The sequence below is a fragment of the Biomphalaria glabrata genome, chromosome 5, assembly GCF_947242115.1.
Source record: "Biomphalaria glabrata chromosome 5, xgBioGlab47.1, whole genome shotgun sequence".
Classification (NCBI taxonomy): domain Eukaryota; kingdom Metazoa; phylum Mollusca; class Gastropoda; family Planorbidae; genus Biomphalaria; species Biomphalaria glabrata.
In genome coordinates this window covers 5,876,276-5,903,520 of record NC_074715.1, presented here as the reverse complement: position 1 = coordinate 5,903,520, position 27,245 = coordinate 5,876,276, and the positions used below count along the sequence as shown (strand labels likewise).

Below are 27,245 nucleotides of genomic sequence, written 5' to 3'. Positions count from 1 at the left end.
CGCATGTACACCACGTGAGACTGAAGGTAAACTACGTCAATTAACCCAGTTTGTGCACATGGCTTCCCCAATGTGGATCACAAAAACAGGGTAAGGTTGCCTTCTTTACATTTTTAAAACACTTTTTATTTATTGTTCTCATTAATTTGACTTTTGTTTGTTTATTATATTAAAAAACAATATGCCAGCCTTATTTAATATTTTAATATTGGTAGCCTAAATTAATGAAGGGACTAAATGAATGTCAGAATGTCTCTATAGGTCAGAATGCTGTTTTTTTTAATTTAATGTGTTTTTGATACTACAAATTAGGAATAATATTTGTTTGCTACTGATTGAAAATCATTTTTATAAATAATTTTATTTATATGTGTACTGGAGCGGGAGGGTATCTCTGTTGTCTCTTTTTGTTTGTAACTTAACGAACAGAAGATTGCAAGCTCGCTCTCTCTCAGATAGAGAGGTTGGGCTTGTAGAGGATAACACGAACTCATACGAGACGTGTCCAGATCATAAGCAGGCGGAGAATACATGCTGCATGAAAAGGATAAGAGACAAATAAGAAACACTTCGACATTTGGTCGATGCCCATTGTCGATGTCTCGAGGAGTTGAGTATTATCAAATTCAAAACTAGGTGTAAAGTAAACACAGCAATCTAGTGAATTTAAAAATATTCTTTCGATAATTATAATTTAATCAATTTACATTCAACTATTTCCCGCCGATCTGCGAGCTCAAATGTATACTAAATAAAGTAGTTGAGGTTAATGTGAACATACTTCAACCCGATTTGGCGAATGAGCGTAATGAATAGTTACCTTTGTCTCTAGTCTAGATTCGACCAAATCTAAAGGATTTTGGTGTGTGTGTATTTAGAATACGTAAACCGTGAACCAAATATTTATTTTTACTAGCTAACGAAAAATGAGTTACATTATATACACCATTATCACTATTATAGGCAAACGGTAGCTAAAATAGGCTGATTCTTTTTTTTTTTTTGGGGGGGGGGGATAAATGTTGTCTTTTGCAAGTGTACACACACACACACACACACACACACACACACACATACATACATACATACATACATACATACATACATACATACATACATACATACATACATACATACATACATATATATATATATATATATATATATATATATATATCATGGGCCCCCGAAATGAAATCGCCCTCCCCCCTTAGGGGGGGGGATCGGAATTTAGTGACTGATGTTTTTGCTTTAATTCTGTTCATTTTAGGTGAGATTTTAATACAAAACCATAACTTGCACCAGCACACAAAGGTTATAGGTTTAAAACCCCCTACCAGGGGGGTTTGCAGTCAAATTCCTTCTTCTATATAACAAAACCAAAAAAAAAAAAAATTCAAGAGCATAGCTAAGGAAGATTTTGATTTAAAAACCCCTCCGAAATTTACGATAAACCCCCTCTTCAATATAAGACTATCCATACATCAGTCACCAGATTCTCTGAGCGTAGCAAAGAAGGTTTTTGTGTTTAAACCTCCCTCCCCTCCACCGGGGGTTAGAGCTATATAGAGCTAACGCCACCAGGCTTTATTTTAAAGAGTCTACCTCGAAAAACAGGCAGCGGAGGAGGTTTAGCAATACTGTACAGAGACAGTCTAGCCAAGTATGTAACACTAAGACCTGACAGCTCACCTTACACCACCTTTGAGATGTGCGAGTTACGCCTCTCCCACCACAGCAGAACACTGACTTTTATTTTCTTGTACCGCCCACCACCAAGCAAGAGAAATAAATTGACAACAAAAGTTTTCATCGAAGAATTTCAAGACCTCCTTGACAGTCACATAGCAACAAAAGATCTGTTTGTCATAGGCGATGTGAACTTGCATTTTGACAGTGAAAATGAGACATACGCGGTGTCGCTGAAAAATGCGCTAAAGGATCGCAACTTAGACCAACTGATAAATGTTCCGATACACGTTAAAGGTCATACTCTTGACTGGATTGTTACAAATGCAAGTGAGCTTATAGCCAAACTCAATGTCTTAGACAGTGGCTTGTCAGATCATTTTCTCGTACACTTTGAAATGCGCCTATCAAAAGCAAAAAGGCCAAAGAAAAACGTGACTTCCCGTAAACTTAAAGCCATAGATATTGCCTCCTTCAAAATGGACGTGACCTCTTTGCTGTTGCAACAGAGCAACACAGACGTTCTCAGCAATTACAGTTCTTGCTTGAAAAAGTTGCTGGACAGCCATGCACCTATCGTACAGTCTCAGTTAGGCCATCTGCACCCTGGATGACGGAAGACATAAAGACTGCCAAACTTATTCGCCGACGTGCCGAATGTACATTCCAAAAGACAGGTTTGACGATACATCGACAAATATACATCCTAGAAAAAAAACAAGGTTAACCGTATGATTAGAGACGCAAAAGCTAGTCATATTCGACAAAAAATCGAAACTTCTGATTCTTCAAAGGAGCTATTCAGGATCACCGCCGAAATGTTAGGGGGAGCAAATAACGAACGTTTGCCTTCATCTATTCCAGTATCTGAACTCCCTGATTCCTTCAATAGATTCTTCATTGGCAAGACTGAACAGATCAGAAATGACGTAACCCTGCCATCCCTCTCATCATAGCTTGACCACTCTCCAATCTTTCAAAATTCTCCTTTTAGCGAGTTTCAGCGTGTACCTGAAGATTATGTCAAAAGTACTATTTTAAAGATGCCAAATAAGTCATGTGACCTTGATCCCATTCCAACTTCCTTGCTCCTTGAATGTTTAGATGAGCTTATACCCACAATTACTAACATTGTGAACTCTTCACTGACTTCAGGCATTGTACCACATCAAGTTAAGCATGCACTTGTCAGGCCCTTATTAAAAAAATCCAGTCTTGACCCGGAATGTCTAAAAAAAACTATCGCCCGGTATCAAATTTTTCCTTCTTGTCAAAGCTTCTGGAGCGCATCGTGTTAGCGCAAATTCTTTCTCATCTTGAACAGTACTGTCTCTTGGAAGAATTTCAATCTGCATATAGGAAGTGCCGAAGCACAGAGACAGCAGTGGTCAGGGTACTAAACGACTTACTTCACAATTCCGACAAAGGCCACATATCAATTCTTTCAATGCTGGACTTGTTCGCAGCCTTTGATACGCTAGACTATGAAATCATGATGGCCAGATTCTCTGCCACTTTTGGTTTAGCAGGAATCGTACTAAAATGGCTTGAATCCTACCTGATTGAACGCACCCAAAGTGTCGTTGTTAATGGCAGCGCTCCCCCAGACTCCCTAGCTGGCAAGAGCGGGGTGTCTGTCTTTCTACTAACTCCAGGAAGAACCTATTAATTTCTATTCTGAAAGAGTGAAGGGTCGGAAAATAATAAATATTAATTACGTACACACACACACACACATATATATTAGTGCTAAATTAAAGTTTAAACTGCGTAGGAGTGCTAAATAAGATCCAATCATTGTGACATTTTTTTCAAAAAATACATTCGCACCTCCCCCTTATCCAGCTAATAGGGCTGTAATCATCGGGATCAAGCTTTTTCCTGCATTGTAAGCGTCCGAAATTCATTATGTTTTGGTCTATAGTCTTTAACCACTTTACTCTTAGAAAGGAAAGCGCGTCAGAGTCAAAGTGAAGCTTTTCAGCATTTGAGCATGTACGTTCGTAATGGGCTGGATCGTAAGATCATACTGGTGTTAGAAAGATGTGGAGTGTCTAATTTTTTGCGTAACATAAACTGTCAGCTGAACGATAGCTCTTCACTCGGAAAAAGTTTTTACCGTTCTCATGTAAGTGTCACGTAAGAAAGTACTGGCTAGAATCTTAGTTTTCTTTCAAAGATCTTTATGAATTGACCTTGTTGCAGACGATTCTCTCAAAAACAACATGAAAGGTCCTAATTAGTAGATGAAAAGACTTCTCTTAATGGAATAATTTATTTTTAAGTATTAATAATATTATTATTTTTACTTGATTAATACCCAAATCTTGATTATATCTACAATAGTTTTTTCATCTGAAGAAAAGAAAACCAACTTCGCGCCCCTCTGTCAGAACCTTAGAAGGTGGAAGGCCCACAGTTCGAGAAACGCTGGTCTCAGAATTTGAACATCTCAGAATAAAAAGAGAAGTTAAATTATTCTAAAATTGGATTGTTGATGCGTTGATATAGCCTAGCAAATAAAAAAAAAATCTTTTATTGTCTATCTAATTATTTATGTGAACTTTTTATAACAGTTTTACTCATCTACTGTTCACTGAATTATAATCTATAATCAGATTGGTAATTAGACAAAGATTTTTGTTTTCATTTAAAACGCGATTATTCTTGTAGATGCCTTTGGACTAATTGTCATAAACACAGCGCATTGTACCCAACACGGTGAAAATACATCAGATTTAACGCGAGTGGAAGTTTCTTGTTGGATTAAAATAACCATAACAATAAGTTATAAGACAGATCAAGTCATGCATTAAGTAATTAATTTATGTGAACATGGTTGTTACTTAAAATAATTTAGAAAAATTGAAAATTTCCTGAAAATCATTTTTTTTTTGCGCCCCCTTGCGTGTGCCGCACTTGGCATTGTGCCCCCTTCCCTCCTTACTACGCCTCTGAGTGGACATGATTTTAAGTTAGACGTCTCCGTCGTGGACAATTTTTTTCACACAAAAGTCGTCACTATAATGAAGTGCAATAGTCGGAAGAAATTCGATCATACTGAGACAAGAACAACGAACAAGAACCACACTAGTGGAGACGTTTTGAAATGTTTTCTTCAAAAAGTTTTGACCTATATTGTTGCATACGCATCTCGCGAAAACGTAAACATTTGACAATGTCTTACTAGGGGAAAATGACGTATCTTACTGAAGATATTTTTTTTATTTTTAAAACGTTGACAAGAATGTAATTTTACTAATATTCAGAAAAGATTAATAACTGCAATGAAAAAAAATAATTTTCGCCCCCCCCCTTTCCTTTGTTTTTGATCGGTTTTGGCTTGTAGCCCCAAACAGCTAGTACAACTCAAACGATATAGGCGTTTAATTTAAAAAAAAAAATAAGCTTTAAATAACTTGAATAAAATTCTCTTGTGAACAAAAACTCATTACAACTGTTATTACAATATTCACAAATTTAGCTTGAGATATAGATCTAATAGCAATGAAATAAAAACTGATATTTAAACAAAATGTAACTCACAAAAAAACAAAAAAAAAAACAACGTCTTTACTCTTTCATGTCTCAAGATCTCCTGCCGTTTCACATAAAGTTTCCAAAAAAACTTCTTATGTAAGAATTTTTTTTTTCTTTTTAATATTATTTTCAAAAGGATAATGGAATGATTAGAATATAAAATATTTAAATATTTAAATATTTTTAAAATTAAACTAACAATTAAAAAAAAGGGAACCTTGGAATAATGATTGGGCCACCTCTTAAGTTCGGCCGGCTGCATGAAATACACACATTATACAATAGGTAGCGGCGGCCCTGTTCTTTACATTAAGTACATTTTCAATACATTTTCAATATAAAACACAATTAATTAATTTCGACTAATTGATTAACTAATTGGCTTTTTTTTATTGACTCGTGTTGTTATCTAAGACTAAGACTGCTTTATTGATCCTTACGGAAATTTGTTGTGATTACAAGGACTCGTTTCTCATATAAAGACAACACAACAGAAAAATACACATAAATACAACAGACAACATAAAGAGTTCATTCAGCGACTACAGTGATTAATTGTGCACACTTTCCACTTGATGAGACTGAGAAGTGGAAGAAACATGACGAGTCGAAGATTACACACAGAAAGACAGACAGACGGAATAAGCATATATAAACTTTGTGTACATTATGTCAAGCAAAGAATTCAAAGTAATCTAGTTAAATGAATCTGATTTGCCAAACAAGTTTTTGTTTTTGAATAAAACAATATATTTGATGAAGTATTTAAAAATACAGTAATTTAACTCTATGTGCTAGTGAAGTAATTATGTATAAAACTTAATTAGAACTTATAATAGCTGAAACATGGACAAATGCCATGAATTTAAATTTTCACTCTGGTATTCACACAGTTGCAATACATTTCAGTCCTTTAAAAAGACAATTGTACACGCAATAGCATCATTGGTTTGTACAATGCTATCAAAGCATCGAATGGATTACCTGAGCCAGCCAGGAAAACCAAGACTTGGCAGAATTTAGGTCATTGGTTAATATGCATGACTAAATGCATGACGCGTGGGACGTCATCATCTTCTTTTTTGAAGTAACGTCTGTATTATATAAGAGAAGATAAGATTGGTTTGTGGCCAATCGAAGTAAGAAAGTATCTTGTACTGTTTCTCATAATTAGATAAAGAGTAGAAGTGATTGAAAAGTCTATTGCATAATTTGACTGATTTAACCATGTCAGTATTGCAAGTATAGTAATTTAAATAAAAAGTTGTAAAAAAAAAAGTTCCTCATAGAAAATTCAAAATCCCTCAATTTGAATGTTTCCGTTAATTTGTATTAATGTCTTGAGCTGATTACGTGATGTTTTCAATAAACCAATGTTTATCTTACCTGTCGTTGCTTCTGATGGTCTCGTTAATATCAGTCCAGAACAAACATTAGTTATACATCAGCATTGAAAGATATTAAAATAAATTACCTGCATCACGTAAGCCTAATTTTCTTCTTCTTCTTTTTTTTTAAACAGAGAATCTAACTATAAATTCAGGTCTCATTTGGCGATTGGGTAACATAAAGAGTGTTTAACAAGGATACGACTTTTTTTTTCCTTCAAAATTTCTTACTTTTTGGACTCGTCTTGTAATTCTAGTTCTTGATATCAAGTGACTGTTTTTTAATGTTTAACGCTGTTAGCGAAATCCGCATTAAATGTTTGTGTGGTCTATCTGTTCCTCTGTCACAGAACTATATAATGCATTGAAAGTCATATTACACTTTTATTTGTAGCTTACATAGTTTAGATGAAAAGATCTTCTGAAAGCGACCGTTTCGACTTTTAAGTTAATTATGTTAAACTTTAAAAGAATCCATTAAAGAAGTATGATATAATCTTTTCTAAGAATAGTTTATGTAAATGAGTTAATATAATCCGTGTTGTTAGGAGGCTAGTTTTTATTTATTTATTTATTTATTTATTCTCTCTAGATTATTCTAGATCAACATACTTTTAGCACTACGCGTAAACAAAAAGTCCAAGTATAGATTTAAATAAAAGGCAACAGAATTTTTTTTTATAAAAATTGTGAATTTATACTAAAGAAAAGACTATCATATGATAGATAAGATGATTAAAATCAACAAGATGAAAATATTTAGATCTAGGATTATCGAAACGGTGACATAATCGTATGTTATCTCCAAGGAAACTAAAAGGAAATATAGAGTATGCACAAACACTTTTTAGGCCCATCAATGTTAGTTTTCTCTTCTACCTGTATTATAACGCCCCCCTCACCCACACAATACACACATACTACTTTTAGATGTAGAGGCACAGTAGCTAAGCGGTAAAGCGCTTGGCTTCCGAATCGGTAGTTCCTGGTTTGAATCCTTATGAAGACTGGATTTTAATCTCGGGATCTTTGGGCGCCTCTGAGTGCACCCAGCTCTAATGGGTACCTGACATTAGTTGAGGAAAAGTAAAGGCAATTGGTCATTGTGCTGGCCAGATGACACCCTCGTTAACCGTAGGCCACAGAAACAGATGACCTTTACATCATCTGCCCTATAGATCACAAGGTCTGAAAAGGGAAACTTTTACTTTATTTTTAGATGAAACGCCTTTCCCTTTGGTTCTTGTATATTCAGTGGAACAGCCAGCATTGCATTGACATCGTATATTTTTAGTATCATTTTAGCATCATTAACAACCAAGAACTTTTAGGCCGCTCCTCTTCTTGTGCATCCCTCAATTGAAAGGCCAGTAAAGCAGTTTTAAACAACGCATACACTTCTTTAAATACCCGTTTCATTCTAGCATATAGGCCTAATAATGCAACCGCACTAGAAAGATTTTTTTTTTACCATGTAAATTACAAAATTACTGATAAATAAATCATTGAAGCATTGCTTTTCCTCCGGACACCCACTCACACATGTTTTTGGCTTAGGAATTCTAGTATTACTTTTACTTATTCGTTCTCTCTCCTGGCCTTTTGCCCACTTAATTCAATAGAAATTATTTAATAAACTCTGTTGCTTCTTGGCCGGAAACTCTTCTCCACACACACCATCTTTCACAGTTTTTGGCCTTTTTAAAATTACAATGACAGCCCCTAACTTTTTGTGTATCCTCTAATTGATCAATCTCACCATTCACTTTTTATCTTTTGAATCCTAAATTTAGCACTTTAGGTAAGTTTTATTTATTGTCTTTTTTTTTTTGGCACCCTTTAATCCTAAGGCAAGAAATGTACGGTATTAGACAAGGAAACAGTCGTGTAGACATTATGCTTCAGGCCTAGATGAAAGAACATTCCGAAGGGCCAAATTGAATTCACCCTTCCCGTTCCCCACATTACATTTTTGCATTGTGTCTTCTAAAAAGGATATATCAATTTTGTTTTATAATTGTATTCGATAATTTGACCCCTTTTAAATGTAGAGACAAAGACAGTGCTGCAAGGAATAGTAGTCTTATCTACACATGCACACTCTCAAAATCGTTATTTCTCTCTCGAACAAAAACAACCACGAACAAATTAGAAAAACACAACTGTTTGTTTGTTTGTACATGTTTTAGATGTTTCGGATGTTCCTCCAGAGTTGAAGATAATTTACTTCCTAGTCCAAACCTCCCACAGGACGACGGGGATGGGAGCGGGCAGGGTTTACATCGGGACCATCGATAAGTCCAAACGACACTCCAGCGCGCAAACCGCACGACCAGGCAGCCATTAAAAAAGCTTATACGCAGTGTAATTGTATTAATTAGTTTGGATCAGTCATGCAATTAAATTTGTAATATCACTAGAGTTCTACTACTAATAATAAATCTGTGCGATTAGAAATATTTTTACCATTTTTTTAACGCTATTTCATACTTTTAGCTATTTAAATGTGCTATGATCCTGTCACTTATCTGGAACAGTTGGGAAAATGGGGGGGGGGGGAAAGAATGGGACATCTGGGTGGACAATGTTTATGACTGCGCTAGTGTGGCAAAATATGTAGGTCGCAGCTGGGGCTGCGTAGTCAAGGGAAATACTGTATGCCTAATTGACATTCGGAGTCGAAGACAAGCCTTATTATTATTATATTTTGTTGGCCAGCTTCAGTCGAAGAGCGACTATGATTTGACTTTGAGAGCACTTTTTCTCGTTTTTGTAGAGCCCTATTCTGGAGAGACATTCTCGTCCACTTCGATGGTAGAGGAACGAGACATTATTATAATACCTCTATTCACGTCACGCCAATTATGAATAGAAAACAATTATGTTGAACAAACTATATGTCTTCGGGTAATTTCTGTATTGTACATAAAACAGATCATTCCCGAAACGTAACGATGTCGCCACTCGTCACGGTTGACCGGTTCATCTTGTGCTGGCCTGTGTAATTTGTGCCAGCTGGCTACACACAATTACCCCTATTCGCATCCCCACCAGAGTTATAACAATAGTATAAACTAGTCGATCACGTCCGCACGTCGTAGCATACTCGTTATTTTGCAGGGCCGGCTTTAGGCTAATGCAACCTATGCGACTGCAGTGGGCCCCGCACTTTCAAAGGACCTGCTCTAATTCTAGGAGTAATTTATTAAATTAAACCATTTTATTACTTATTATAACAGAATCCCCGCAGCCTCCTGATTTACCAGGAGCTCCTTGAAATCTGAAATTGCAAAATATACGAAAAAGTCCTGGATATCTCTGGAAATTATTAAAACCTTTTGAAAACTAAACAAAATCTCCTGAAATATATAGAAAAAAAAATTGTCATTTTGTCATTCAAAATGGAAAACGCTAACCTTCGAGCGATGAAAAAAACGGCATTACGCAATACCTGTAATTGTAGAATCTGGTGAAAGAAGCTTCTCGAGCTTCAAACTAATAAAGAATTACTTGAGGTCAACAATTCTCGAATATAGATTGAAACATTTGGTAATTCTTGCTATTTAGCGTTATCTATGTAGGAAACAGAATTTTTAGGATCTACTGTATGGCTTCGCTTACACGCAAGGCTCGTAAAGTAATTCTGTAGGTAGTAAAGAATGAATAAAATGCAAAGACGAATTTATTTTCTAATACAAATTCTTAATTTTTACTTATTATCCGTATCCCTACCCAAACTTGGCCCCGCCAAATCCGTTTCGCAGAGCCCCACTACGGTTGAGTCCGACCCTGCTATTTAGTGACGGGTGAATAGAGTAGATTACTTGTTCTCCCCTCCCCTCTTTCTTTTTTCGCTGCTAAAGTTAACTAAAGGTAACTCTAGTCCGACATGCAGAAATAAAAGAGTGATATTTCCTTTACTTCTTTTTGTCCAAAATGTTAAGCCGCTATTTTGCAGGGCCGGCCATAGGCCACTGCAACCTAAGCGACCGCAGTGGGCCCCACACTTTCATAGGACCCGCGCTAATTCTAGGTGCAAATTATTAAATTAAACCATTTTATAACTTACAACAGATTTCCCGCGGCCGCCTGATTTACCAGGAGCTCCTTGAATTCTCCTGAAATTGCAAAAGATACGAAAAAGTCATGGAAATCTCAGAAAATTATTTAAAATCTTTTGAAAACTCATACAAATCTCATGAAATATATAGACAAAAATAGTCATTTTGGGGTGTCATTCAATATGGAAAACTCCAATCCTACGCGCGATACATAAAAAACGGCATTATGCATTACCCGTAATGCATTACCCGTAATTGTGTAATCTGGTGAAAGAAGCTTCTCGCACCTCAAATTAATGGAGAAATACTTGAGGTCAACAATTCTCGTATAGATAGATTGAAACATTTGGTAATTCTTGCTATTGAGCGTGATCTATGTAGGTAGGAAATAATTTTTTTATGATATACTGTATGACTTCACTACACACAAGGCTCGTAAAGCAGTTCTGTACATAGTAAAGAATGAATAAAATGCAAAGACAAATTTATTTTCTAATATTTCACTTATTATCCGTATCCCTACCCAAACTTGGCCCCGAGAAATCCGTTTCACATAGGGCCCCACAACGGTTGAGTCCGGCCCAGTTATTTAGTGACGGGTGAATACAAAGTAGATTACTTGTTCTCCTCCCCCCTCTTCTTTATTGCCGCTAAAACTACGTGAGGTAGAAATAAAAAAAAGTGATCTTTCCATGACTTCTTGGTCCCAACGGTTAAGTCCGGCCCTGCTATTTTGTCACGGGTGAATATTACTTGTTCTCCCCCCCCCCCTCTCTTTAATTTTTTCGTAGGGTAACTCTAGTCCGACTTGCAGAAATAAAAAAGTTATCTTTCCATTACTTCTTGACTAAACTCATAAGAGATGAAGAGAATTATACATATATAGGGGAAAGTGGGGTAATATGAGATACTTAACTTTAAAGAGTTATAAAACTTATAAATGATAGATTTTTACCAAACGCTAATATAAAATGGATTCAGTATATATGAAATAAACTTTTCACTAAAGATCAGATGGATTCGAGCATTACATTTTGAGTTATAGAAATAAAATGAAATCATTTTAGTATCCCATAGTACCCGCCATAAATGGGTAATATGGGATACGAAACCAATGTATGAAAACTATAAAAATACAAATAAAATATAATTCTGTAAATCAAGTGAACAAAACAAACAGTTTAAAACATCACAAAAATTGTATTATTTTAAAAATATTTTTCTGTTAAAAAGTCAATAAAATAGTGGCTGCGTAAAGTGAACCGTGCGCGCACCGGAACTGATGAGAAAAAATAATTGTCTTCATTTTAATTAATATTATTTTGGGTTTTCTTCTGCTTGAACATTCATCACCAATTAAGATCTAGATGTAATATTTGAGCACTTAAACCTATACAAAATATCGTACCCTAATTTACCCCCAACGTGGTATCCCAGATTACCCCCAGGCTAGAACACTGAAAAGTTTGTTATTACAACCATATCGGTGTGCTGATCAGAATTTTAAAACTGTTTTATTCATAATATTTGCCCATGTATTCATTATATACCAAATATAATATAATAGCTTACTTTTTAAGCATTTAGACAACCTTTAAAAAATGTGATGTAATTTAAAGAAAACCACCAATTTTCTAAAAAAAAAATATTTGACTAATATTACAATACATAATGTTAATTAAAATTGCGAATGCTGTTTCTTAGCTTAAGCCTCGTTTCCGCTTCGCCAAATTTTATATAATACCGACCTATGAAAAAAATACCACAAATGCCCATATTGCCCACCATCTCATATTAGTGTAGTAGATTCACTTGGCAAGGATTTTTTGGGCGTGGGGGGGTTTTCAAGGTGGGTTTTGAATGTTTAGCTAGGGGATGATATAATTAACCGGTTTCCACCACCTAGGTAGGCTTAATTAAATGACGACAACAAGCATAAAGTAGAAGTTAAACTAACTTCAAATAAATAGTCAACGATCGTTTAACAATAAAACATTCAATACTAAAATGTGAAAGGATGTTGAGTGTTAATTTACGTTACAAATTACTTTACAAAGTAACAAATGTGACTGGTAATTTCAAACAGTAATAATAATGCAAAGGTAACACACCTCACATTCGCAAACCTAATTTCAGACGCACGGCCCAGGAACACTACACAAGCGGATACGTGGCTCTGCACTAATTAAGGTCTAGCTCAAACCTACCCAAGACCTGGCTCAATCACAGCTCCAAAGTCGGGCTCAATAGTAGACAATACGGCTCCAAACATTACACCTTGAAACGCAGAATAAGCGGAGATCTAGCGATGACGTCACACCAAAATCTTAATACACGACCCGTGTACCAGAATATTGAACCTGATTAAAATATCTGTGTACTTAGGTACTTACAAAAGGGAAACAGTGGACATAGTAGCACAGAAAGAACCCCACAGCCAGACCAATGTCTTCACTAGAGGAAGTACAAGAAACTAAGGCGTGACGTCTTACACACACAAGATTCTGGACAACAATTCGCACAAAACTAGTTCATAGTCATATATATATAAACAACATTCACGCGTATTTGACTGGAGGATGGGGATGGAATGGGGCGCAGTAAAACATTCATTAATTAGTAAGAGCAAGATAATCGCTCTATACGTTGCAGAAAGGAGGTATTGCCTTTTTTAAAAAAGTATTTTAAAATATATATATTTTTTTTGTTAACACGCTTTTCTTACGCCCATTCACCATTCCCGAGTCAGTTGACTGGACACGTGAATATGTCCCATGTGTACGCAGCAAAATCTGAAGCGTGATGGATCCAAGGAAGAGTTGAAGTGGCGATTGACACATTATTGTGGAGAAATTATAGAAGTGACAAATTTTAAATATTATAGCTTGATTCTTTTATTTTAAACTTGATCTATTTTAGTTTATTCTCTATTTCAGTATTTTTAAATATATAAGTAAACAGGGGCTTTGCCTACAAGGAAAGTAATTGTCAGCCTCACTCTGTGTATCTGTAAGGGTGACATCTTGTAGGCCTACTCGTTATTTCTCCCACTTCCAATTCTCGCATCAAGTTGAAACTTTGCACAATTATTCATTGTCGGAGACAACACATGAATAAATCAAAAAATTAACCCAATAATTAATCAATTAGTCTTAATTAATTAGTTTTGTTTTATATAGGGACAGTACTAAGCTAGAGAGCCTTGTGTTGAGAATTAGGTTCTTTTGCTAAAATGTTTAAACTAACAATAAACCTTCTACTTTTATTAGTACTTAGATAGCTCAGTGGCTAACAAGTCGGTCTACTAGCCTAGAGTTCGAATTTGATTGTTAGATTTTGAAAAGCGCAGCACGGAAACCCTTTTCCATCTCTCCCCCATTGGTCCATAAAAGGAATTGGACCATAGCGCACTGATCATACTATAATAATGAACTACGCGCTAAACAAAACAATTAATAAAGATATTTCCAATCGCACAATTTCCAATCGTATTGCTAGTATTACAGATTAATTGCACATGATTGATTCAAAATAATTAATATAATTTCACTTTAAAAAAAGCTGTTTATTTAAAAAGTATTTGTGTATCTTTTAGTAGTTGTGTATTGGCTTCATATGTCAGTGATTGCCTTTTTGTTGTTAAAAACAATTTGAATGAGAGTTAAAAGAGCCCTATTCAGACACATTTTACTATGGGGGAAGCATTTTTTCCATTTAATTTCAATATATTATTTTCATTTTTCTTAAGCTATTTAAGTTATCATTCCTGTTGTTGTTTTTCTATCATTGCAGGCAATCATATAGTACTACTAGTTAGTTTTTTATTTCTTTTTTTCTTTTTTTTAAATCCAATAATCAGGAATTAGTTGAAAAATGTCCAGTCGACAAAGTCCAGATGGGGTCTACAACGTCACCAACAGTTTCCTTAGCAATGGGAGTGAGAATGCATCGTTTTCTGAAAACCTGTTCGACAGTTCTGTGACTAAAGTGGTCATTTCAGTGTCTTTCACTTCAGTTTTTCTTCTTAGCTTCATTGGTAAGGAAAAAAAAAGTTGTTTTTAATGAAATACACGTATGCAATGTGTTCCTTTGGTTGATATTGTCAGTAGTGCTAATTACATTTGTTGTTGAGGTCAGTTAGTATTTCAGTAGCTCATTTCAGCTGAACCTGGCACGTGGCAATAAATGGATGTCAGTGTTTGTTATTATTAAATTAATAAAAAGCAAAACATTTATATTATAGAAGTACATGCACTGGCAGATTCGGACGGGGGGGGGGGGTTAAGGGCGATCGCACCCACTCCTCACTCGTCTAAGGCCGGCTTAATCTCTTGTAGTTATGCAACTAATTGTGGAAATGAATTACTGAGATACTAGAATAATTGTTTTAAAAATATTTATTGGAACCTGATTGAGCGTTTCCACTTGAACTCCCCCCCCCCCGGTTAGATACAATCGTCCCCACTCGTATTCTCTGACTGACTGATTCTCCACTGTTTTATGTTATTTCTAAAATAAAATAAATAATTATAGCTTTTATATAGCGCTACTTTCATGCTTATAGCATGCTCAGAGCGCTATGGTCCAATCTCATCTGTGGACCAGTGGGGAATCTGGAAGAAGGTTTTCCGTGCTGCCTTCAGGCGCTCAGTAAACACAACTCTGCTCGAGTCGGGTGTCGAACCTCGAGCCCCCTTCATAGGTAGCCAAGCCAAGTTCAAGCTTACTTATCCTCTCGACCACGCTTCCCACTACACAGTTTTAGATCTCGACAAGATCGAAATAAACAAATACCATAATTTAACTGTATGAATAGAACTATATATCCTCGAGATATAGCCAAAGATTGTCCTAGTGATTGTAAGGGATTATTCAATGTTTTTTTAGAAGGGGGTATTATTATATGAGTTACAATTAACTGAGACAATTAACACTCTTTCTTTCGTCCCGTGAAACCTTTTATGACTTTTCTCACCCCTCTCTTATGGTTATGTTTATTTGGCACATCGTGCAATCTACGCTCTGGACTGTCGTCTCGATCATCACCAAAAGATGAAAAATCTGTCCTCCGAGCGCAACATTTACTTTAGGGAAAAAATGCCGTATTATAAATTATATCACTATTTGGATCGAATAGTTGGAGACGCAGGAGCATCACAGGGCATATAGGTAAAACTAGATTATGTGCAGAATGTTTAATTGATTTGAATAAAAACCTAACGTTTTATTGTTAGTTAGGAAACTGTTTAAACCAGTCACGTATGTCATTCGTTTACAACGAGAATTCACTGGAAGTATTGCAAGAACAAAGTCTGGGACTAATTTGGATGTTGCATTCAGCTACATCAAACTTTGTGTATGTTTTATTTTTGGGAGTGGATTTTGTTTTACCTCATGCCAATGTGTCAACATATCCCAGTGTGGGGAATTTTGTTGTATAACTCTAATACAAAAAGATACATTTTAATTCATTAGCTCTATTTGTTGTCTGAATGCGTCAATTTACAACATGTGAATTTAAGAATAACTGAATAATAATTAAGTGTAAACCATCAAAAATAGAAAATTGTGACTTTTAGCCCCACTTTTCTTTTTGTTTGTTCATCATCTCTTCATTTAGCATGTTTTTTTCTCCTTACAAGTTTCTTTTTTATCTTTAATGAAAAGCCCTTATTTCTCACTTGATTCAATGAAAAGCCCGTATTTTCCACTTATCTTAAATGAAACGCCCGTATTTTCCACTTATCTTCAATGAAAGGCCCTTATTTCCCATTTACCTTAAATGAAAGACCCTTATTTCCCACTTATCTTCCTGTAGGTAATGTGATGGTGCTGTTTGTGCTGACCAGAAGTACTTTGATTAGTTCTCGTACTAATTTGTTTTTAGCCAACTTAGCGATAGCTGATCTTTGTGTGGGAATATTCTGTGTGATACCAACAATGATCAGATTTTTGACCAACCAGTGGTATTTCGGACAGGTGAGCGATATTGTTTTTTTTATGGTTTAAGCTGTATTCTAAAACATATGATTATGTTGCAAATAACGGGCACTTTATAAAGAAATAAAATGGCAATGTCTTCGATTCCGAAGATTAACTCTAATATATATAAAAAAACACTTTTTGAACAATACTTGAGGATATGACAGCCAAAGTCGTGGAGTACTGTAGTAGACCCAATAGAAAACAATAGAGAAATTCAAGAGCTAGAGAAACAAAGTTACAAAGACAGTTTGTGTGGAAACACAAACTCAAAATCGGCCCCCGAAGCAGGTTTCAATATATTCAGAAGAATGTCGGTATTAAATTCTATCAAAGGCTAATGACAGAGAAGAATGGATAAATAAGTTTGACAGATCCTGTCAGGTGCCCCAAAGGTCCAGCAGACCAAGGGATAGGTGAAAGTGAATGTGAACCTGGCCTAACTGATGTCTTATAATGAGTATCTAATTGATCTAATTGTTTTGTAAAGGGTCAGCCTCTAATTTAAAGTCTCTATGTGGATGGACCTTGCAGTTCACGTGATAATATGAAAAACTACTTATTAATTGTTGTTTTAAATTATGTCAGACTTATTTGCATAGTAAATAGATTTTTTTCTCATTAAAAAAAGGAATTTTATTTGTAAATCTAGTATTTAGTATGACAGAACTTACATAACTTAACAATAAAATTGTAAAAAAAAATTTCTTTGACCAAAAATCTAAAACCATTACCATAAATGTGTTAAACAATGGTAATTGATCGTCTCCCTTACTAAAAAGCCTCCAGTGTTTGTTACTATTAATAGTGAATAGTTGTAAAAATGGTGTATTTTTATGAAATAACTGCTTGCATAAAAGATTTAAAAAATTTGATTTTTCGCTGGTTTCTGAGATCTAAACGGGACGGACGGACGGACAGACGGGCCACACAAAACTAATAGCGTCTTTTCTCCTTTCGGGGGCCGCTAAAAATACAACTGCTATCGATATTTTCTTGCAAACCTTAATGACAATGCAGCCACATGTATCTATAAAGCTTCTTGTCTTGCAGACAAAGGTACCGGAATTTAAAAATAAATGTTGGCTTGAATTGTCCATAAACATGCAGGGACATGCTGACACTGGTGACACACGCCCTTTCTACGAGTCGCTTCGATGTGCCTAATGCCCATCTTACTAGACTACGACGCCGCTAAAATCTTCCGATGATTCCACTTTATTAACTAGCAAGAATGACAAGTCTAACTGCTCCAACTATCGAGGCATTACACTTCTGTCAGTAGAAAGAAAGATCTTTGCCCGAGTTTTGCTTGACCTCGTAACTCACTCTTTAGTGGACGAGATCTGAGAGCCAATGTGACCTACATTCCTATCCATTCTTAAGCAGCTTCATGTGGGACAAAAAGGCAAGATAAGACACAATGGTGACTTGTCTGATCACTTCACAATAGAAAGTGGCGTGCAGCAGAGCTGTGTACTTGGCTCTACTCTGTTCGCTATCGTCTTTGGCGTATAGCTGGGTCAAATGAGGCAGCGACTGCACAAGGACATTTAAGCCAGGTTTCGCTCATACGACAATGTTTTAAATCTTTGAATTTACCCTAACCCTAACCCTTCCATACAAAAACAAAGAAATTGGCAATATCAGAGCTTCTCTATGCCGATGATTGTGTGCCCTACTAGCTCACAACGAACAAGATCTCCAGCTCGCGGTCAACGAATTTGCAAACGCTGCAGCCTCTTTTTTGGTTTATGTATAAACCTCTGGAAAACAGAAGTTATGTTCCAGTAGTCACCCAATAAAACATATTCAGCCCCAAAAATCAACGTAAATGAACAGCCCATTAACGGCACATATATAGGAAGTGTAAAATGACGCATCGCTTTCAAGGGAAGTTGATAACGTCTGGCCAGGACCAGTAATTCTTTGGACTTCTCCAGGAGAATGTTTGGCGGAATAAATCGCTCCGCCTGCCTACAAAGATCAGTGTATACCAAGCAGTGATTCTCTCGACACATCTCAAGACCCCACGACAAACAGCGATGTCCTTGCAAAAGCTGGTATGAACAGAATAGAGGGACAGCTACGCCGGACATGGCAAATATCCTGTATTGGGGACAAACATATGCCAAAAGCAGTCCTTTTGGCAAGCTGAATGGCGGCCGACGTAACAGAGGTACCCAACGGAAACGCTATGAGGACCAGCTTAGGCTTTAACAGACATAGAAGAGAACACCTGGCTGTAGGCGGCTTCGGAACGAGACAGCTGGAGATCACTTACAATGGCCAAGGGATACACATTAGAGACCTAAAGAAAATCCGTTGCCGAGGACATACGTAGATGGCGAAATAAAAATCTAAATCGACTATCTGCGCTGGATTTGGCAAAATATGTAGTTCGCAGCTGGGGTTGCGTTGTCACGAGAAATACTGCATTCCTCATGAATCTTTGGACTCCTAGACAAGCCCTATTATATATAATTATATTCATATACACATACACGAATAGCTCGTGTATAAGAGATGACAAACTTTTGTTCACCAGATACACCAAAAAGCTTTCTATACATAGAAAATTTCATGTAGCAAATATCATTTTCTTCTTCCGAAAACTATGAATTTGCCCTACTATTATTAATATATCCCTAAAAAACGTTAATAGCTGTATACGCAAGTATGTTTGTTCTAATTTCGATATTAAAGTATTAAAGGGAATGTCATAAGAGCTACATCTACTTCTGTATTTAGAGTTAAAGAGACAAAGAGAGTGCCTGTATTAATTTTGAAGCAGTGATACCCAAACTTCGGTCCGTGGGCTATATCCGGCCAGTGCTGTGAGGCTGTTTAGTCTACAGCCCATAGTGCACAGTGATAGGGGAGAGGGAAATTCTATAAGTTAGTTAATGGATGCCAAAAAGTATACATTTTCTGTTATTTGTTTGAAGCTACATTGTAATATATATACTATAGTTGCAAATAATCTTTAAGATAATTACACGTGATGCTTTAAGAATAGAAACTTTCAAATCCACGATTATGCGATCATACATTCTTGAAGTAAAATGACAGTAGGATTTCTTTTTCTACGCGGCCCCTGAAAGGTGAAAAGCCGCTATTACTTTTCTTTTTATGTGTTCGTCTGTTCGGGACTGTTCGTTCGTATGTCATGTTTAGATATCTTTCAAATTTTGTTTTAAACTGATTGGAGCTCACAAATGCTTTGCCAACTATAGACAAATATTTGTGTCGAGATGATAATGAATAGTGTTACAATAGCACAGGATTGAAATTGAAGTACATTAGAAAGCTACTGAAATTGAAACACTTTACTTTGACTCGGCAGGTTCTGTGTAAAGTCTCCAGATTTGTAGAAAATGTGAATCTTACAGCGTCTATGTTTCTACAGGAAGTAATAGCGGGAGAGCGATATATAGCCATCAAGTATCCTCTTCAATCTCGCCATCTTTTTAGTCGTAACAAGCTTTATGTTGCCCAGGTCTGGAGGTTTTTATTTTAGACTCATTTATTTGTATCTGAAAATTGACTTTACGAGAATTATGTTCTACATTGTTTGACTCATGGGCGTAGCCAGGCCGGGGGGGGGGGTTCGGGCTCAAATTCCCCTCCCCGAAATGAAATCCCCCCCCCCCCAGCGGGAAGGGTGGGTGAAATTTTGTGAATGTTGTTTTGGAGGGGACATTTTAATGTTAGATCATCGCCCTAGCCTTGTCAGGAAGGTTTGAGGTTAAAACCCTCCTCTCCAATAAAAAAACTATATAAAAAAAAACAACAGTCAACCAATTCCATGAATTTTAGCCATTTTTTTTTGGCGGGGGGGGGGCGGGGTTTGTGTTTAAAACCTCTCCACTGGGTTTTGAGATTTTAGCACTCCTCCGGGGGATTATGGGGTTAAAACCTCCTCTTTAATAAAAAAAACTAAAACAGTCACCGAATTCCCTGATCGTAGCAAAAGGGGGGGGGGGTTGGAGTTTAAGAAAACCTCCAGGAGGGTTTTGAAGTCAAACCGCCCTCTTTCGATAAAACTTGATCCCCTCCCCCCGGCCAGAATAAATATAAAGGAAGAGTCTCTAAACTCCATAAGTGTAGCCAAGATTAAAGCCCTTGTCAATTAAAAGCAAAGCTAAAGTCACTAACTAAAAGTTTAACCCTTTCTCCTTTTTTCCCATAAAAAAACTGAATAACTAGACACCAAATTCCACAATCGCAGCCAAAAGGGGAAGATGGGGGTTAAATGCCAAAATAACCTGTAAAAAAAACAAAAAAAAAAAAAACGCAAAGCTACAGCCATTACTTTCTATGAGCCCATCCAAGAAAAGTTTGAAGCTGAAACCATTTTTAATAAAAAAAAAACTAAAAGAAAGATGCAGTCACCGCATTCCATGGGCGTAGCTAAGGTGGGTTTTGATATTTAAACTCCTTTCCAATTAAAAAAAAAGAAGATCAAAGCTACATTCACTAAATTCATTTAGCGTAGCCAAAAAGGGGTTTTGTGATTAACCCCCTTCAGTAACAAATGTAAAACAAAACTATAGTTAGACCTACCAGCAATGGTTTTTTTCTACCAGTTGCAAACTACATTAATTTGAGGTTCAATCCTAAATCAAATCAAACATTTAACACATTAATTTGTTTTTCTGCCAGTCTTTGGACTCCAATAATGAATTGCATTGAAAAGCCGATTTGATATTTAAAGCACGCTTTTTTTTATATAGAAGAGTAGCAGGACGTTTAGGCGCATCTGTTTTAGCGCGAAGGTCGTTTTGGCGCGAAATGTTTTGGTCACATTATTTACGTTCATCACATTCCTTCTTTAAAAAGAATTATACATCTCTGTTTTGTATGAGTGTTTGTGTTAAGACGTATTTTTGATGTACAGAACAAGATATATTTTTGTCGGTTATTTTTGGTATTTAGGTTTGTTATTTAATTATTGTCATATCACTAACATTACACAAGACCAGACAGCCATCCATACTTCACAGTAAGCGTGCATGAAATAGTTATTAAAACTTTTTTCGTGGGGGGGAGGGGGTTAAAATGCAGTAGTGCTTATAGGACAGGCAGTACAAAACCACCTCTTTCTGCCATAATAACGTAGAACTGTTGGAATATAGAAGGGGAGATTCTGAATATCCCATCCACGTAAAGCTTTTTCATTTGACTGCTCCAACTGCCATTTGATTCTCTACCGAATAGTGAAATTCTTTGATTGTCCTTTTCTCCCGAGAAACTTTTCTTTCAGCTGAGGTGAAACTATATAGATCTAGTTCTGGTATTCTAAAGGAATAGTCAAAGTTGACCTATGTTTAAGCTGTGGAGTAGCTCCTTGCATTTCGTTTCTTCTCCGCTGAATTACTTTACGCAAAGCGTCTTTCTTGGGCAATTTCGCTGTTTATGATACAAGATGGGATCTCTGTGGAAGAAGCAGCCTTCTTTTTAATTGTTGTAAAATTGAGGCAGCCTGAAGTTGTGCAGCATCACTTCCATGGCTGCTCTCGCTAGTTGATTCACAACTTCTTAGAGTGGTCTGCACTAAACCTATCAAAAACATAGAGATATCCTTCATGCGAAATTTGATGTCTTTTCCGTTGTTTATACAGACTGCCAATAGGTTTTCAGTTTTAAAAAATATAATAGAATGAAATAGTGAAAGTTTTTCCAGTCTGTCGGCGTGCTGGACAAATGATTAGTACTTTTCCAAACTACGCGAGGTAATAAAGACGTAGGGGCGAAGAGATTGAAAGTGAGGGGTAGACCTTAGGCCTCTCTCGGAATTAAAGATTAAGGATTATAAATTCGTACCTAGGGATGTCAAGAGAAGTGCTAGAAACATATGATCTTACCCGTGAGAGAGGGAAGGGTGGAGGAAAGAGTATGTGCAAGGAGTGAAATGTGCCCAGAAGAGAGGGGGCGGTATAGGTGTCACAGGTAATGGCCAGTCCGAAGGAGATGATCGCCAGACGCATGACGCCAACGACCAGTGTTCGGTGCTGGTCTTGTCTACATCTGTTGGACTTTACCAGCGTCAAGGAGAGAGGTGTCACCCAAATCACCCCTACCCAATGTCTCAAAATATATCTTTTAAAAGTATCTTAGCTTGTTTGGATATTAAACTAATGTTATTTTTTTTAAATGTCTTTTGGAAATAAATCGACGAATGTCATCCAGTGCTTAGCAGAAATCAATAAAATCATATACATTAAAGAGGAGGGGGGAGCATGTCATTACCATTCAGGAAACTGACTTATTATATAATCATGAAATTAGCAAAACCTTTATAAAAAAAATTCGCTGGATGTTGTTAGAATTCATACTATACATACAATATTATACTAGAGTGAAATAAACATTGTTATAAAAGCTACGCGGTTATTAAATTATCGTCAAATCATATTTTGCGCCAAAACGTCTCATGCGCCAAATCGTCTCTCGCCAAAACGTCACGTACCGAGATATTACACTTTAGAATATGCTTTTTTTAGTTTCAAATATAGGAAATAATGATTGGCCCCGCTAGGGGTGTGGGCTCACAGAACTCTAGCTGGCAAGGGAGGCGTGTCTACTGTTTTTTCTACTAGCTCCTGAAAGAACCTATTCAAGGGTACAACAGAGCTGGTTGTAATGAAAATTAGTTACGTATATTACGTATACGTATATATATAAATCTTTACTACGCCCATGGTTTGACTATTTTATTTATACCTGAGTTATGCCCTTCTTTTTTTTTGGTAGATATTTTGTTTACAATTAGTAAAGCTTCTTAATTAATGGTTTTCTTTTTTTAAGTAATTTCTTACATTGTAGCTTCATTTTCTTGTGATTGTATTTTTCAGTTTCTCGTCTGGTTGGTGTCCTGTCTGTACAACATTCCATTTCTTGTGATTTTCGATACTTTGGAAATCCCTACAGGCACCCAGGAAGTCAAAATAATATGCCTCTACAAGAGTAATTACGAATCACTTCATATTTATTACATATGCACTTTTGTTATTTGGTATGCTATTCCTCTGGTGGTTATGACTATACTGTACTACAAAATCGGACGAACTCTTTGGAAAAGCAATGCACTAAGTCATATGATGAAGCTTAGAAAACGAATTGGTTCCGTCGGTTCTTCCAACATGAGTGATGATAGTGGAGAGATGACTACTAGTACTTTTGTTTCCAGAAAAATGTCTGAATTTAGTTTACAACCAGATGAGAAATTGTCAGAAAACAATAGGACAGATAAAAGAGATGAAGGAGTTTTTATTCATGACAAAAAATATCGAAACGTAGCAGATCTGGGACAAGTCCAAAAGTTGAGTTGGTTTCAAAAGTACAGCCTAAAGAAAAAGACATTTTTGAGGCCTTGGAACTCGGGAAAATCAAACCCTGGTCAAAGTGTTTCGTTGACAACAAATATTTCTGAAACTGGAGAAAATTGGAAAACAAACCAGAAGTTTCTATTTACTAAAAATAGTAATGTAGAAACGAACAGAGACATTCAACAAAATAGGTCTAACACATCTCCTCTACAAGACAAAGAGTCTAAAGAAATGGCGGTGTCTTCAGAAAACCAACAGCCAAAAAAATGTACCAACTATCGTGTGACGTCACAGAGAGCTAATTCGCGTCGTCGAATCATTCGTCTTCTTATCGTTCTCTTGATTACATTTGCTCTTCTAGTGCTCCCTAATCACCTTCGGCTGATTACATTTAATCTTGTACCGATACGTCTTCATTGGTTTCCACTGATCTCCCCAGTCTGTCAATTTTTGATGTATCTCAACTCTGCAATGAATCCCATAATCTATAGCTTAATGTCAAAGAGTTTTAGAAGAGGGATGAAAGAGACAATGGTTAGCTGTTTATGTAAACATTAAATGAATAAAAAAAGCTGAAAGAACGTGACTTGAACGCCAACTAACTTCTGATAATATTTAAATGTTATGCTGTGAAATTCGATTCATTTTATTATTTTAAAATACAACTATAACCGTCAATGCAAACTATCACACTCAAGACATTTTTAAATAAAATTGCCTATTTAGTCAACAGCAGAATTGAGGTACCACATTCTGCTAATGCTTAAATTGGGCTGATACTCGCAGATAATAGGCTACTAACATTGCACTGGAAATTTGGGATGGACTGTCACAGTAAGTCAAAACTTTGGAATGTTACACTTTTGGTATATGCATAAACTGCTTAATAATGATAAAAAAGCAATTACATTGATACATAAAGTCACAATTTCGCTGTTTGCACTTTGCATGTTGTTTTTATAGAAAGAAATGTTTTTGATTGATACTTGCTTTCGCCGTCTGTCTCCGCAGTTGATTCAATGTGATTTATCATCTTTAAGTCATTTATAGTTACATGTACCTCTTCCAAAGCTTTTAATTCAGAAAATGGAGCTTACAGAAGAGTGACTGAAAAGTAAATAATAAAGCCACAGCGTGTACCATTCAATTTGAAATACGATTTCGACAGTAGCCTAACAGGGGATAGATCCAACAACCACACATGCTGCAAATAGCCTAGTTATTGTCACAGCAAACATGCATTTCTTCATTTATTCCATTATATATTTTTAACAGCCCTAGCTCACTGTCTCATAACTGTTTTTTTTTAAGGACTCTTAAAATATATATTTCACCCAGTTTTTTCATATTTATATTTAATGTTTACGTGCAGCAACATAGCCCATTGGTTACACGCTTTTTCCTAATCGATTTTTATTCTATCCAAATTTTAATGTATAATTTGACTCATTTTTTTAAATGCTATCACAGACCTATATAATCTTTGACCTTTATAATCACTGACCTATATAGGTCTGTGAACGCTTTTGTTATCGGCCCCCGAAAGGGGAAAAGACGCTATTAGTTTTGTGTCGCCTGTCTGTCCGTCCGTACGGTTTAGATCTCAGAAACTAGAAGAGAAAATGAAAATCGGACATCATGATATTTTAGATCATTCAAAGTTGTGATGCAACGGCTACTTTTTTTTTCCGAAAGTGAACCATCTAGTTTTTAAAATTACATATGCAAGCAGATTTTTCAAAAAATTACACCAGTTTTAAATGAAAAACTTCAGGGGAAGTAAGTCTTATTAAAAAGTTCACAAGCTTCTTCATTAATAAATCACGCTTCATTCATAGATTCGCGCATTGGTACAAAAAAATTGCATCTAAGGTCACAAATGAGTTAGTATCAATGGATCATTATAAAATAGATTTTCCATTTATTAACATTTATTAACTCATTGAATAGAATACTGATTCAAATGTTATTTTAAAAAATAATTTTGATACGAAATTCGTTTTAGTTATAAGTTTCAAAATAGTTAACTGGCAAACTACTTTTATAGCGCGCAGTTTTGACATACCCTCATTATAGAGCCTACACTTGACTAAGACTAAATAGAGCCCAGATCTACATATATTTTTAAAACGAGTTCTAATCTAGATATAGTAGATTCTATATCAAGATTCTAGATCTAGACTTAGATATAGACTTAGATCTAGATCTAGACTTAGATATAGACTTAGATCTAGATCTAGACTTAGATCTAACTCTAGATTGACTAGACATTATAGACTTAGATCTATTTCTATACCTAGACTTAGATCTTGAATAAAATTAGAACTAAAACTAGGTCTAGACCTAGCTAGATGTATGTCTAGTTTGTATGACAAATGACAATGGAGATATTAATTTTTATTTTCGAGGGAAAAGTCTTAGGACTTGAATTGTTCTCATGTAGCTTAAAGTAGGTCAAGAATTTTTTTTCGTGTTGCCAATTTACCTAATTTTGCTAGAAGAATAAATCTTTTTTAGTTTCTCTTTATTACAATGTAACATGTTATTAATTTTGAATGTATGGATAAGGTTATTTAAAAAAATAAGTGTACGCTAAATGAATATATTGAGATGCTGTGGCTGAGGGGTAAAGCACTTGGAACTGGAAGTCCCGTGTTCCAATCCTGGTGAAGATTCTAGGTGGACCACTTCGGGGGGCCGATTTTGAGTTTGTGTTTCACACAAACTTTCTTTGTAACCTTGTTTTTTGTTGTGTTCTACTTTCCGCTTCTGCTTTTTTTTAATAACTTGGTTGAAATAAACAGCAGCACTTAATAAGAACAAAGAGACAGTTCTAGTTCTTTTATTTCATTAGCAAGGGCTATTTAGATTACTAGGCATACACTCTGCACTGTTTCCCAATGTGGCGTACGCGTACCCCCAGGAATACGGGAAGAGTTTGAAGGGGTAAACGTTGCACCACATTAACTATGCTGTTGTTGTTTTTTTGTCGCAAATATCCATTTAGGGCCTATTAAGTTCAGTTTAATAAATAAAGATACAATACCAACAAGATTTAAATCAAATTTTTATTATTATTGTATCTTATATTTCTACCAACTCATAATAAGTGATATTTTAAATTTTATGAATGAGTTCTGCAAAGATCAGGAAATGGTCTTGGATCATTTTATATTTGTAAGATTGTTAGATCATAAATAAATTTAGTAATAATGGCTTATTATTGAACAAAGAAAGTTTATAAAAGTTATAAT

General features: G+C 35.8%; 1 protein-coding gene across 2 annotated transcripts; it reads left to right on the top strand.

Annotated features, from left to right (window-relative positions):
* Window positions 1-27,245, top strand: LOC106058520 (trissin receptor-like). Of its 2 annotated transcripts, XM_056030805.1 has the most exons (6): window positions 28-90; window positions 4,036-4,311; window positions 14,538-14,714; window positions 16,497-16,657; window positions 20,007-20,159; window positions 23,518-27,245. In XM_056030805.1, exons 3-6 carry the CDS (start codon window positions 14,552-14,554, stop codon window positions 24,547-24,549), a joined length of 1,509 nt encoding a protein of 502 aa, XP_055886780.1. In that variant the 5' UTR covers window positions 28-90; window positions 4,036-4,311; window positions 14,538-14,551; the 3' UTR covers window positions 24,550-27,245. The 2 variants fall into 2 exon arrangements, with proteins under 2 accessions (XP_013071428.2, XP_055886780.1); XM_013215974.2 differs by lacking the exon at window positions 4,036-4,311 and having other exon boundaries at window positions 1-90.